General features: G+C 46.5%; 4 protein-coding genes across 4 annotated transcripts, besides 1 other annotated feature; 2 read left to right on the forward strand and 2 right to left on the reverse strand.

The window, feature by feature from the left end:
• Positions 1 to 773: 773 nt before the first annotated feature.
• On the reverse strand, positions 774 to 2,198 carry FPSE_08805 (uncharacterized protein; the record flags this gene model as incomplete). The annotated part of the gene is made up of 1 exon (XM_009261923.1): positions 774 to 2,198. The coding sequence occupies one exon, from the start codon at positions 2,196 to 2,198 to the stop codon at positions 774 to 776; it is 1,425 nt and encodes a 474-aa protein (XP_009260198.1).
• Positions 2,199 to 4,226: 2,028 nt separating this feature from the next.
• Positions 4,227 to 4,610, forward strand: FPSE_08806 (uncharacterized protein; the record flags this gene model as incomplete). The annotated part of the gene is made up of 1 exon (XM_009261924.1): positions 4,227 to 4,610. The coding sequence occupies one exon, from the start codon at positions 4,227 to 4,229 to the stop codon at positions 4,608 to 4,610; it is 384 nt and encodes a 127-aa protein (XP_009260199.1).
• A 105-nt stretch (positions 4,611 to 4,715) lies between these two features.
• On the reverse strand, positions 4,716 to 8,386 carry FPSE_08807 (uncharacterized protein; the record flags this gene model as incomplete). Its single annotated transcript, XM_009261925.1, has 9 exons — positions 4,716 to 4,736; positions 4,786 to 4,884; positions 4,931 to 5,033; positions 5,085 to 5,132; positions 5,194 to 5,379; positions 5,427 to 6,315; positions 6,691 to 6,899; positions 7,112 to 7,683; positions 7,733 to 8,386. 9 exons carry the CDS (start codon positions 8,384 to 8,386, stop codon positions 4,716 to 4,718), a joined length of 2,781 nt encoding a protein of 926 aa, XP_009260200.1.
• Positions 8,387 to 8,933: 547 nt separating this feature from the next.
• FPSE_08808 (uncharacterized protein) lies at positions 8,934 to 10,504 on the forward strand (the record flags this gene model as incomplete). The annotated part of the gene is made up of 2 exons (XM_009261926.1): positions 8,934 to 9,429; positions 9,486 to 10,504. The coding sequence occupies 2 exons, from the start codon at positions 8,934 to 8,936 to the stop codon at positions 10,502 to 10,504; spliced, it is 1,515 nt and encodes a 504-aa protein (XP_009260201.1).
• Positions 10,505 to 11,992: 1,488 nt separating this feature from the next.
• Positions 11,993 to 12,075: a microsatellite.
• The last annotated feature ends 287 nt before the right edge of the window (positions 12,076 to 12,362 follow it).

The raw sequence follows: 12,362 nt of genomic DNA on the forward strand, positions 1-12,362 counted from the left end.
GCCGCGGATATGGTTCTTGTAGTACCTAGGTGATTGTATGCTTGACCAAGCGACCGCGACATTCTGCATCAAACCCTGTGCGACAATATGAAAGCTCCTCTCTTCTCTGGTAACGTACATGAATTTCACAAATCTTTCAATCGATTGCTCAAAGGCAGTTCCCGCGTTGCAAGCAAACTTGAGGTCAGCTACGGCGAAGAGTCTTCATCAAACAACCGCGTAATTGGTTTAGTGGTAAAATTCTCCGTTGCCATCCAGCAATCATCGGGGAGCCCTGGGTTCGATTCCCAGATTACGCAAAATCTCAGAAGCGAGCTTCGAAACATCTTTTTGCTTGTTTTGGGGTGTTCTGAAGCTGTTTGGAGCTGGTGGTTGACGAAAGCTGTGGGCGGTTGGAAGTTGACCACAAGCACCACCACGTATAGAAATTGGAAAGTACTGATAAAATTGAATAGGCTTGTTACAACATCATCTAATGGATTGATAATAGGACCACAGAGATATGTTGTGATTGGGAAATGAATATCCTTTGCTGTGGATGGTTTGGTGCGTGAGACAACACAATTGAGCTGGAGGCAACCCTGTTCATACGTTGTCTACAAATGAATAAAATAGTAGCATAGACATAGCGTTGGAGCAAGTAAAATACCTACTCTAGGCACGAAATGAGCTGAAGAAAAATGGTACACATGGTGAAAATGTGGCTCAAGAAGCAATATGTATTCAAGTCTTTAGATAAATAAAATGTGAAAGAAAAGTAAATAACAGCCACATTAAAGTCCCAAGCTCTTCTTCATAGCCGGCAGAATAACATTATCGTTCCAGTTCCAGATCAATCCGCTGTTGTGACCGGCAAACGCAGCACCAGTCCAATAGGTATTGCGGGATCCCTCAAGCCTCAAAAGATCCTCAAAGAATCCCTCACCAATCTCCTCAGCAGAAACATGTAGCTCGAAAGGAGCATGGTTGGAGAGAAGAGGGAATTTAACCTTCTCTGCTGAGCCAGCTGGGACAGCACCTACACGGGCAAGAGTTGTGAGTTCCCTACGAATTACTGCCTTGGCATCGTCGAGGCTGTAGTCGGCGTTGTCAAAGGCTACACCGAGGAGGAATTGATCGGTAAAACCGGGGGGAATGTTGTAGCTGTTGCTTCCAGGGATGACAGGAGTATGGGCTGGTGTGAAAGCGCCGACGTTCTGGAGGTTGACACTGACACCAGCGATATTGGCAACGCCTGCAACGTAGCCAAGGGCAGAGAATTTGGAGAATAGGCCCTTTTCGGATTTTGAGAGATCATAAGAGCCGACGTTCCTGATGGTCTGGGGAATAGCAACGAGAAGCTTGCGTGCCTTGAAGGTGAGTGTCTTTCCATGCTGCTTAACAGTAACGACAACACCATGCTTGTTCCTCTTGACACTTGTGACATGTGAGTTGAGGTAGGTTTGTTCACTGAGCTCGCAGGCTGCGGCTTCGTAAATAGTTCTGGTGTTGCCAGACTTTGGGACTCTGAATCCGCTGCTGATGCTCTGCATCAGACCGGGACCAAACTTCTTGATACCGTAGAGAGCGGGGATGGTGGTGATGTTTCCAGGGTACCAGTTGAACTGGGAAATGAGAGGAAGGAGAGCAGTGAAGTTGTTCTGCTGAGCGAACAGTCCGAAAGGCTGGAGAAGCTCCTTAGGCACAGGGTTGGGAACAAAGGCATAGCCCTGGTCGATCCAAGGGTACTTGGAAAAGACATTTTGGCTGTAGGCTTGCATCGCACCAGCAATAGCGTTTTGGTTCGCGGCGGCCTGGGCCTTGTCTGGAGAGGGAATGGGGATACCGAGAGAAAAGTCATACTGCTTGGTGACTGTCTTAGTGTCGAAAGGACTGCCGACAACAGATTCAACGCCCAGACGTTCAAAGTATGTTTGGACAGTCTTGGTGTTCTCAAAGACAACGACTCCAATGTTGGCAAACGCCTTTGTCTTGGGGTCGACGTATGTCTCAGCATGGCCGCCGATCTGGTTCTTTCTCTCAATCACGGCAACCTTTGCGCCTGCATCTTTGAGGTTGATGGCTGCGTGGATGCCTGATGAGCCACCTCCGATGACAACAACATCGACGTTGATGCTTTGGTCTTTGGAGTTGTGAGGTACAGCGGAGGCCGTTGACAGGCAAGACGCCAGGATAAGGGTAGACGTAGAGATTCTCATGGTGAGATAGTTATGAAGGAAAGTAATGGTAATGAATGACTGGTTGTTGGAAAAGGTGGAAGTGGCAGATGGTCTGGTTTATATTCACCACCCGGATGAGCTAAACTGCGGCGTAGATCAGTGTGCTATGACAATATGACACCTCACTATATGCCGAACCATCCACGAGTAGATTTTCTTCTGTTGGGCTCGGATTGATCACCCCTGTCTGCCAAGTTGCGGAAAGCGTTCAGCTGTTCAATATAGTTGCCTCATTTTGGGCCGTGCTGCAGCCTCATTAGGGCCTCACATGTCAAAGATGCAGAACAGAAGCCATATCACATCGCATCCTCCTTTTTTTGTCCCGTTCATACAACACGAGATGAAGAGTCCATCCTCTGACTTGAGAACTTTCTGAATCCACTAGTAGCAGGTAGTGAGTAATCGATTGATTGCATCTGGGGCTAGCCTTGTCCTCGCGCGCCATCATTTGGACAAGGTTTAATTAATGCGATGCAGGAAAAAGCAAAAAACCAACTTATCTGCCTGTCAAACTGTGCCACAATAAAACACCCTTGCATAGTTTGTGAGTTCCTGCTTGCTTAGCATTTAGCCATTGGCTCACTTTCACGCTTGTTCCTGTTGAACCGAACTGTCGGGCGCAATCGGCATTTTGGATGGGATGTTTTTCAGCATCTGCCGAGCGTTGAGGTTGGAAACCTTAATACGCAACGGCGACCCATGCTAGTTGCGACTAGAGCTCTTAGTTTAGCCCTTTTGCCACAAGCGTAAGGACTGCGCGGAATTCTTGGCCAGGAAAAGCAAAGGGGATCGTGACGAACGCCCGCATGACGGAAGGTCCGTTTCTACTCCGTGTAGTATTGGCGGAGTAATTCATGAGCCGACTGACGCTAGGTTTAAACGTGATAGGTAATTTAATTGCTTTAGCAGACAGGTATGCACACAGCGATAGAACGATATATGGTAATTGTAACCAGCTACTTGCAGACATCTTATTGAAGTCTGCAGCTTCAATTGGCTATCATGTGATATTGCTGATTTCAGAAAAATTATTGGTCTGACTTAGAGCTGTAGAGAGGCATAGATGAAGAACACAAGTGAGGTCGTCTTATAACCAGCATTCAGGGTATCACTAATGCAACCACATAATTTATAGAATTGAGTGTAAACTAAATCTAGGTTCTAGGCTAGATATAAGAGGTTACCACAGTTTTCACCTGTTGCAAGGGTAAAGGTGAAGTTGGTGACGCGCCAACTGGTTGCCGATTCGTTACCAGAACAGATGAGATATAGTCAGAGCCTACCAGTCAGGACTGACCAATCGGATTCTAAATACCCGAATTCACCCCTGTTACCCTTGTGGCCTGTATCTATTTGCATGCCAGGTATAGGAATTGGAGTTGTTGTGCTTACCAATTCGGAACATCCTTTGCTCTGAAGTCGCAAGTTGAACAATACGGATATCCAACCATTTTGCGCCTAGCTATTATCTCCCCCGACGAAATCTAATCTTTGCGGAGACTCTGAACATTTCTATCTATGTGTGATATGTTGAATGTATGAACTAGACTGTTGAGAATTTGGTACCGTTAGTCGACCAGAAGAAGATTGAGACTGTCATCAGGGGCGATCACGTAGGCAGTTTTTAAATCGACCAAGACAACTTCACCCAACTTGCCGGTGTTCCGAGAACTGACCTACCAGTTTCAATCAGTTGACACAAAAACGCTCAATTGAACAAATCACATGAAACAAGTTCTCAATTGTGGGATGATTTGATCCTTCAAGGCGGTGCATGGGACTCAGCCTCAACCGCCCGAGGCGTTCTCGGCTAGGTCGGCCAGATTATCGGGGAATTGCACGGATATGAAAAATACCGATATATCAGATCAGTCTCTAAATACCTCTCTTCCCATGTCTTCTGTGACTGTCAAATTTCTTTGATCCATCATCTTTTGATGCATTACCACCCATAAGTGACATTTACTCCATACTACAACCACTCACAACTCGAACACCATCACTAAAATGGGTTACGCCGTCGACATTCACATCTATGGCTTCGGTCTTTTCTTATTCTACCAAGGCCTCATCGCTCTGGTTGATCCGCAAGGGCAATTTAGTCTTCGGGGCATCAAGGATACGAAACCCTCTGACGATATGGTTATTTATGCACCTATCTACATGCTCGGGGCCAGGGATATTTCTATCGGTGTTTTCTTCATCGCTCACCACTACGTCGACAACCTAAATGCCGTATTGACTCTATTGGCCATCATGGGTTTCTTCAAGATCAGTGATGCCATTGTGGTATTTGCTGTTGGGGGCGAAAATACAAGCACAAAGGCAGTTGAGAATTTGGCCTTTGGAGTTGGTCTTCTTGGTTGGCTTGTGTATCTGGCCAAGAACTGAGCAGGTGATTGTGCCTTCTTGTTGTTCAACACACTTGCCAGTCACTTGCTCCATCTGTCTAGCCTAATTAGTCTTGTCAAAAAAACCTCCTTTAGTGAGGCACCGTTAAATAAGAGATGATAGTTCCTGCGATGCGTTAGTAAACCTTAAGACTTAATGTGTGTTTGTGACAAACCTGTAGCCTTCCCAAGTTCTCGCTCCCACACCCGTTGTCATGTGGCGAGAGTAACAGTCCTGCTAGATATTTCTTCGATTCCTGTCTTTTCATAACTTGCTGTCGCCGTGTCAGAAATGCCATTTAGGAACTTAAGTTCACGTACGTGCTCGAACGAGTTGCGCATGAAGAACCGAACAGTAGTGACCTCTTGTGTCTGTCCGATACGATGGATGCGCGCGAGGGCTTGCTCCTCGAGAGTCGGGTTCCTAGACTGTTAGCAACTTTCTTCTGCTTTTGTTCCGAATAGCGTAACGTACCAGTGAGGTTCCATGAGGTAGGCTCTAGTGGCTACCGTCAAGGTGAGACTGGAAAGAATTAGCAGTCTCGATCTCTGTTGAAACAATAAGTTGATGGAAAATCACCTACCCAGCCGCACCGCAAGATAGAGTCAAAAGCATGACACGAACAGACGGATCGTTCCTGAATTTGTCCACAACATTCTGTCGGCTCTTTTGTGGCACGTTGCCATCAAACCGGACACTTGAAATAGAGGACTGCTTCAGACCAGCTTCGACGATTTTAAGCGTCATTCTCCACGTTGAGAAAATAACACTATGCGTTATTAATAACCATCGCTCAGTATAATATTTCAGACTTACCATTTTTCATATGATGGCAAACTGTTAATGTCTGTAATGAGAGCCTTCACTTTGGATGGCAGGCCGATGTCCGTCTGTGGTTGCATATCAGACAGACTTGTTTCGAGAGATTGGCCGCTCGTCGAAACTTGGGCCACGGCACAACGAGGATTATGACCGCATTCGATATTCTGTCTCGAGCTCTGCACACACTCAGAACAGACAAAACGAAGGCAACTGAAGAACAGAGGGTTTTGGGAGGTTGTAGCTGGGCCTTCTGAGATCGTCTCAGTGATATCTGATGCTGACGAGCATCGTAGACAAAATATGGGAACCATCTCTCGCTCCATATTAAAAGTAGCCTGGGCAGTTTTGGCCCATTCATCGGCTTCTGGAGTATTCTTTATGACTTTGTCGTGTCTCGTGTGGTAGTGAAGTCCGATATTACAGACGAGCCGCAGTGACTCGATCTGTTGTAGGACATTGGCATAGCTGCCTGGTTTGATGGAATCCGAATCACACTTCGAGGCTTCGTCGATACTAATAATGGTATTTTCGCGCAAATTGTCGTATAGAGCTCGCTCTTCCGGGTTGAAGTCGACAGGGCATTGCATATCTTTCCTGGGCGGTAGACTGACCGTTCCCTTGTCTCGCCGGAGTAGAAGACACTTCGAAAGACGTTTCAGTCGTTTGATGGCTTCCTGATACTCACCAGTCTTCCAAAGGCGAGAGATATCGGCATCGAAGCATTTTAGATCTGTATAGGGATGGACTCTGACAAACCTGAATAGGCTGGCAAGGTCGCCAAGGCGGTTTTGGATGGGTGTACCAGTGACGGCCCACCGAGACCTGGACTCTAGCGCACACATCGCCTGGGACATTCGTGAGTTACTGTTCCGGATAAGGTGCGCTGCAGTCGTCAGTCTGAGTATTCGTTCATCTTGAGACTAGCGAACTTGCCTTCATCAAGGATTATCCTATTCCAAAACACAGAGAATAAGATAGAAGATGTCCCCTTGTTTGATGAGCTCCACTCAGCAGAAATGGTGTGGTATGTCGTCAAGACAATGTTAGTGCCCTTAAGCTTGTTGACGGATATCTGTCGGCCTTTTCGGTGGTATTGGTGGCAAGTCAAGCCCCCTTCAATGACGTGCCTATCACATTGTCAGTCTTTGGTATCCAGATGTAGTATCAGTACAGACTCAAAAAGCTGCTCCTCCCAGGTTCCTATCACTGGAGAACATCAGTTCAATTTCGATTTGTATTCACGGAAATGCGGACTCACAAGAAGGTGGCACAACAATGAGAGTAGTCGGCACTTTCGGATAGAACTCCTCGCCACTATCGTCGTTGGGGATTTCGTTGTCCAAGTCTGTTGCTACTAACGCTATCATGGTTAAAGTCTTGCCGAGTCCCATTGGATCTGCAACAATGCCTCCATAACACTGAGGCGGCTCTTCAAGTTGGGAAGCTTGGGAGACACGATTGAAGAAGCTATAAGATAAGTCAGAAATTGAAGCGCGCATGATGATGACTTAAACTTCCTATTTTCCTTGACCTGTATGCTTCATTTGCCATATGTCTGGATCTTGATCAGAGAACGCCCATCCTCGTTCACGACGCATCATGAACGTCAGAGCTTGCTTTTGATGACTAATAATTGTTAAGATTTGTGTGTCAATAAGAGAGAACATGCGGCTACTTACCGTTTTAGCTCCCGCTTGATGACCGAGGGCTGGGGAGCTTCCTCCAGGTTCTGGTGGCTACACAGCTCGTCTAATAGGTCAGATTGTTGAGTAATCAACTCTAACTGTAAAGAATGTGAGCTCTGAGATATAACGTCAGATAGGAGTGGGCAAGCGGAAATATCGTCCGTTGAGAGTCGGTGGGGGTTGCAGTATCTGGCTTCGCGATGACATTCTCGAGGATCTTGTAAGTACACCTGGTAGTGCTCAAACCAGGTTCCTAACTCTTCAAAAATATTCAGAGGGCCATAAACCGAGATTTCCAAACTGCATGAGATTGTTAAAGGACCACGGGATTGTTTCTGGGCGTTCAAAGTTTGGAAACTATCAACGATGCATGAGGCATGAAGTTCGAGGTATGTCTCATCAAGGAGCTCCTGTATCATTTGACTATAATCCGGCGATATCTGCCCAGACACGTTGGGCAGGTCTTTACCAGAAAAGCGAGTCGAACCCTGTAGCTTGACTGGGAACGATGTTGGTAAACCTTGCGTTGTTCTGTTTTGATCAAATTTGGCAGAAATATACGGGACCTATGATGTTAATATTTCCGAGATGGACGTTATGAACCGTGTTACTCACCATTCCAAAGCACACTATCTCCTCATATCCTTCATCATCTACTTCGTCGGCCACTTCATACACTCCTTCATGCGGATTGGGCAGTACTGAGGAAGGTTTAACATCGACTGTTTGACTCTGTGATAGGTCGCTGTGATACGGTATCGATTGTGGTGGGGTATTGTCCACGGATAACTCTGTCCATTGTCGAAAGCTGGCAGTTGGCTGAACCATGGGGGCATTATAGATAGGATACTGATTGTATGATGTTGCAAACATCGGCATAAGGTTTTGCGATGGCTCATGAAATTGAGGAGTGGGGTTAGGAAACGAAGGCCAGGGAGAGCTGACACCGTTCGGGTAGGAACATATCGGCGCGCCCCCTGCAGTGTTCTGTGGCTGGTAAGGATAAGAGTAACCGTCCCAGTTACCGATGTGGTAGTTCGTTACGCTCGCAACTGGCGTAGCATTTCTCGAGTTCTCGTTCCACATAGGTTGAGCATTACCATATGATGCCCACTCGTAGTGTTGAGTTGAGGTCGTTGGTGCTGCAGGTCCGGGGTCAGACCAGTTCGAAGGTGTGAGATATCGAGTATCGTTTCTCTGGGGTTGCTCCTCGCTTTGGCCTAACCGTCGCCGTTTCGGCCCTCGGTTCATAATTAGATCCAAGTCCATTTCTAAAGAACAAGTCAAGACAATTTATGTGATAGAGAATTGCGGATTTGCCGAAAGAACATGGAAAGAACTCTCGTCAGAACAGCCAACGGGTATCGTAAGGTTGTGGTACAAGATGGAAGCTATGTCGCAGTGATCGTACGGACAGATGCAGTAAAGACACAGTAGAAGATTGAAATGAATCAGGAGTTGTAGCCATTGCAATAACCGCCAGATATTTTGAGGCTCTGTGGCAAGGCACTCAGGTTCGCCAACTGCCTTGCGCACAGCCCTGTATTACTGCAGCGTCGTGGCGCTCAAGCGGTAGATTGATTGGCAATGTCTCAGTTGTCTCGCGCACAGCCTCATGGTATTGCAGCCTGTGACGGATTGATTGGCGTAGATATGCATCATCCTTGTCAACTCACACCGACTTGGTGGTGGCAGTGTTCTAACCCACTGTTTGTGCATTTGTGAACGAGGCTCCCGTGCAGCATAAAGTAAGCACTCATCCTGGCATGGTTTGGGTTCGTTAGCCATCATTCAGTTATTGACAGGCACGATCCAGATGTCACTCCAACATAACGTGTCGGCTCTCGCAAAGAGCACTATCAAGATTGCCTACGATGAACTGGATCGCACGATTAATCCAGACGACAAGCGGAATTTCGCCAACATATCGTTACAGGATGTCCGCGATGCTGCATTGAAAATAGAGAATCAACTCGCTGCTAGACAATCTCTTCGAAATATGCGCCGCCTTATGCCACTATTCCGAGGTCTCGAACACTACTCCAAGGTGGTGGACATCCTGTGCAACGGTACCCCATTCTTACCATGGATATGGGCCCCAATCACCCTCATCTTACGAATATCATCCGAGTTTGTCGAAGCTTTTGAAGAGATTATTAAAGGTTATGCCAGTATTGCCGAATCATTGAAGCGGTTTGAGATTCTTAGTGATGCACTCATCAATGAGCCGGACTTCCAGCAGACAGTGGCAGTCTTTTATGCAGACATTCTGAAATTTCACAAGTATGCTTACAAGTTTGTGCGACGAAGTGGTATGCTTTCAATACCTTCAGTGTGTTATTGTCTTTAGTCTTTTAACATCGTGTAGGTTGGAAACTGATCTTTTCTGCATCTTGGGGCCGTTTCCAGAGCAGATTCGGAAATATTCTTGACGATTTAAAGCATCACGGTGCTTTGATTGATCTTGAAGCCAACGCTCACAACATCTCTCAAGCAAAGAAAATGCGAGACGATATTCGCAAGTGGAGAGAGGAAAGTGAAAATCGAGTACGACAAGAGGACAACGAACACTCTGCAAAACAATATGGGTCTATTGTGTCTTGGCTTAAGGTTAACGACGTCGACCAACTGGCCATCGTTGATTCTATATTGTCGGAGGTAGAACAGTATCAAGGAACTTGCGGATGGATACTTCAGAACAAGCGTATCAGATCCTGGGCTGATGCAAAGACAAGCACACCGGCGCTCTGGCTGAAAGGATCAGCCGGGACTGGAAAAAGCGTCTTGTGCACCCAGCTTATCAACTTTCTGAAAGAGACCAAATTTGTCATATGGCATTTCTGCACATACCTCTACGCAACCTCGACAATGTATGAGCAGATACTAAAGTCGTTACTACTCCAGATCCTTCGGAAGGACGCAGATTTGGTTGCCCACGTTTACAAGACATGCGTCATGGAAAGGAAATCGCCGACTACTACAGTCCTGGAACAACTGCTACAGAAGCTTCTCGAAAGTATGTCAAGTGAGCCTAATCAGGTAGCGTATGTGTGGGTCATTATTGATGGACTGGACGAATGCGAGTCCGACAAACAACTACGTTTAGTGCGGCTTATCAACCAGCTTACGTCTAAGCCCGCGATCCCAGGAAGTACCGCTTGCAAGGTCTTTCTTTCCAGTCGTGCGCCATCAACTTCGCTAGAGCGGCTCATGAGAAAGCAGATTGTGTCTTTAAGTGAAGAAAAGTCTGTCTTGAATGCGGCGGTTCGCCAGTACGTTGATCAGAGACTCGAATCTATGGACACAAAGCTCCGCCAACTCAACTTACAACATGCCAATATCGTGGAAATCCAGGAAGCGATTGTGACAAAAGCTGATGGCAAGTAGTATTGGGCCCCTCTCCAATGAACAATAATAGTAGCTAATACTTTCAAGGAATGTTTCTTTATGCTCGACTTGTTATGGACTATCTTTCAAGCAACATTTTCTTCGGTGGCCACGAGATCAAAGATTCAGTCAATCAGTTACCAAGGAAACTCAGCGACTTGTATGGTGAATTATCTTGAGTTTTGTGAAAGCCTGTACTAAAACTATTCTTAGCTACCAAAGAATCTTGACTCAAATATTGGCCCCGCTAGACCACCGATCGGAGGATAGAATAAGGTGCATACTAGGATGGATTGCATTTGCAAAAAAGCCATTACACAAAGCTGAACTGATGTCTGCGATCACATTTAGCTCTGGTAACCATGAGATTTCAGGCTTGGTACCTGAGTATGTGATTGACACAGTTGGCACGCTTATTGAAGAGAGGAGGGATTCAACTGTGGCTTTCATCCATAATTCCGTGAAAGAGTACGAAGAAAAGAACCTGAACTAAGAAGTCCCACTGACAGCAAACAGGTTTCTTCAAACGGACTCGCAACCTATCCTCCTCAAACGGGAACAAGCCTTCCAAGAACACGGAGTAGCGACTGTGGCTTGCCTTCTCTCGGGGTTGAAAGTCTTTGATGATGCATACCCAGAACATGACAGGGTTCTTCGGGTAGCCAGAGGATTGCACGGAATTCATGTTTATGCTACCGAGTTCTGGACCGAGTATTTGTTACACTGCGTAAGTTTAAACAACACAGACACAGTGGACTCATCAACATCTTTGATCAGTCTCGCTTGCGAACTAGCAGACGAGTTGGAACGAGGCGATGTGACAAAAGTGGCAGACGAGTCTATGACAAAACAAATTGACAGCCGCCTGGAGTCTCTACAACGGTACCCAGTGCTTCAGAAACACGTGGACCGATCATTGAGATCAAGATCCCTCCAGAGCCTCCAATCCAGAATATTAAGCGATTGTGGTGAGGCACCCGACGAATGTTTATTCGACACTGTACTGACTCTGTGATAAGATACCGAAGTAGAACCGACAACCCAGCGTTTCTATAATAAGATCGAAAGATTGCTAGAGTCATATCAAGAGCTTGTCAAGTTCCTGCTTGGCCAAAGCTTTTACCCAGGCCTGTCACCTGATGAATTGGAGTCGTTCATCGTCAACTTTAGAACTGCTGCTTACACTTGCCGGTTGACCTCATGCTCGTATGCAACTGTTGGATTTGACACCGTCGAACATCTTATGGAGCATGAACGTGAGCACACTAGAAGGTTTCAATGTGCGGTTCCTGGGTGCCAATACCCTCCCTTCAAGTCGAAAGCAGCTCTCGAAACCCATATAAAGAAATATCATACTCCTGTCGTTACTTCGAAACCAATACTTAGGCGCACGCTTGCTTCGAAGAGAAACAGTTCAAATCGTTCTGAAGCCCCAAGTCGTGAGACATTCGCCAATCGAGAACAAACGCAGACGCGCCGACTTACCCCACAACAACAACTACGACAACAACAACAACTACAACAACTACAACAACAACAACAACTACAACAACAACTACAACTACAACAACGGTTGACCCTGATGGGTTCGATGGATCTCCCACGTCAAGTTCTCACTGAGCTTAAAAACCAGATCCCTCCCGAGACCAAGAAATGGGGACAGCTCAAGGTGTGGCTTGAGGAGAACAACATTTCTTTACCCCAGCGCAACCAGCTAGCAGCGATCCAACAGAAGCAATTTCATCTCGGTCTTCAGCGACGTGCTATGATGTCGCCAGAACGACATCCAAATGGAGACCAAGAAGAGCAGCAGCAGTTATCATCTCAAAAGGTCCAGCAACCTCAACAGCCGCAGGAG

Source organism: Fusarium pseudograminearum, chromosome 3 (genome assembly GCF_000303195.2).
Source record: "Fusarium pseudograminearum CS3096 chromosome 3, whole genome shotgun sequence".
Lineage (NCBI taxonomy): Eukaryota > Fungi > Ascomycota > Sordariomycetes > Hypocreales > Nectriaceae > Fusarium > Fusarium pseudograminearum.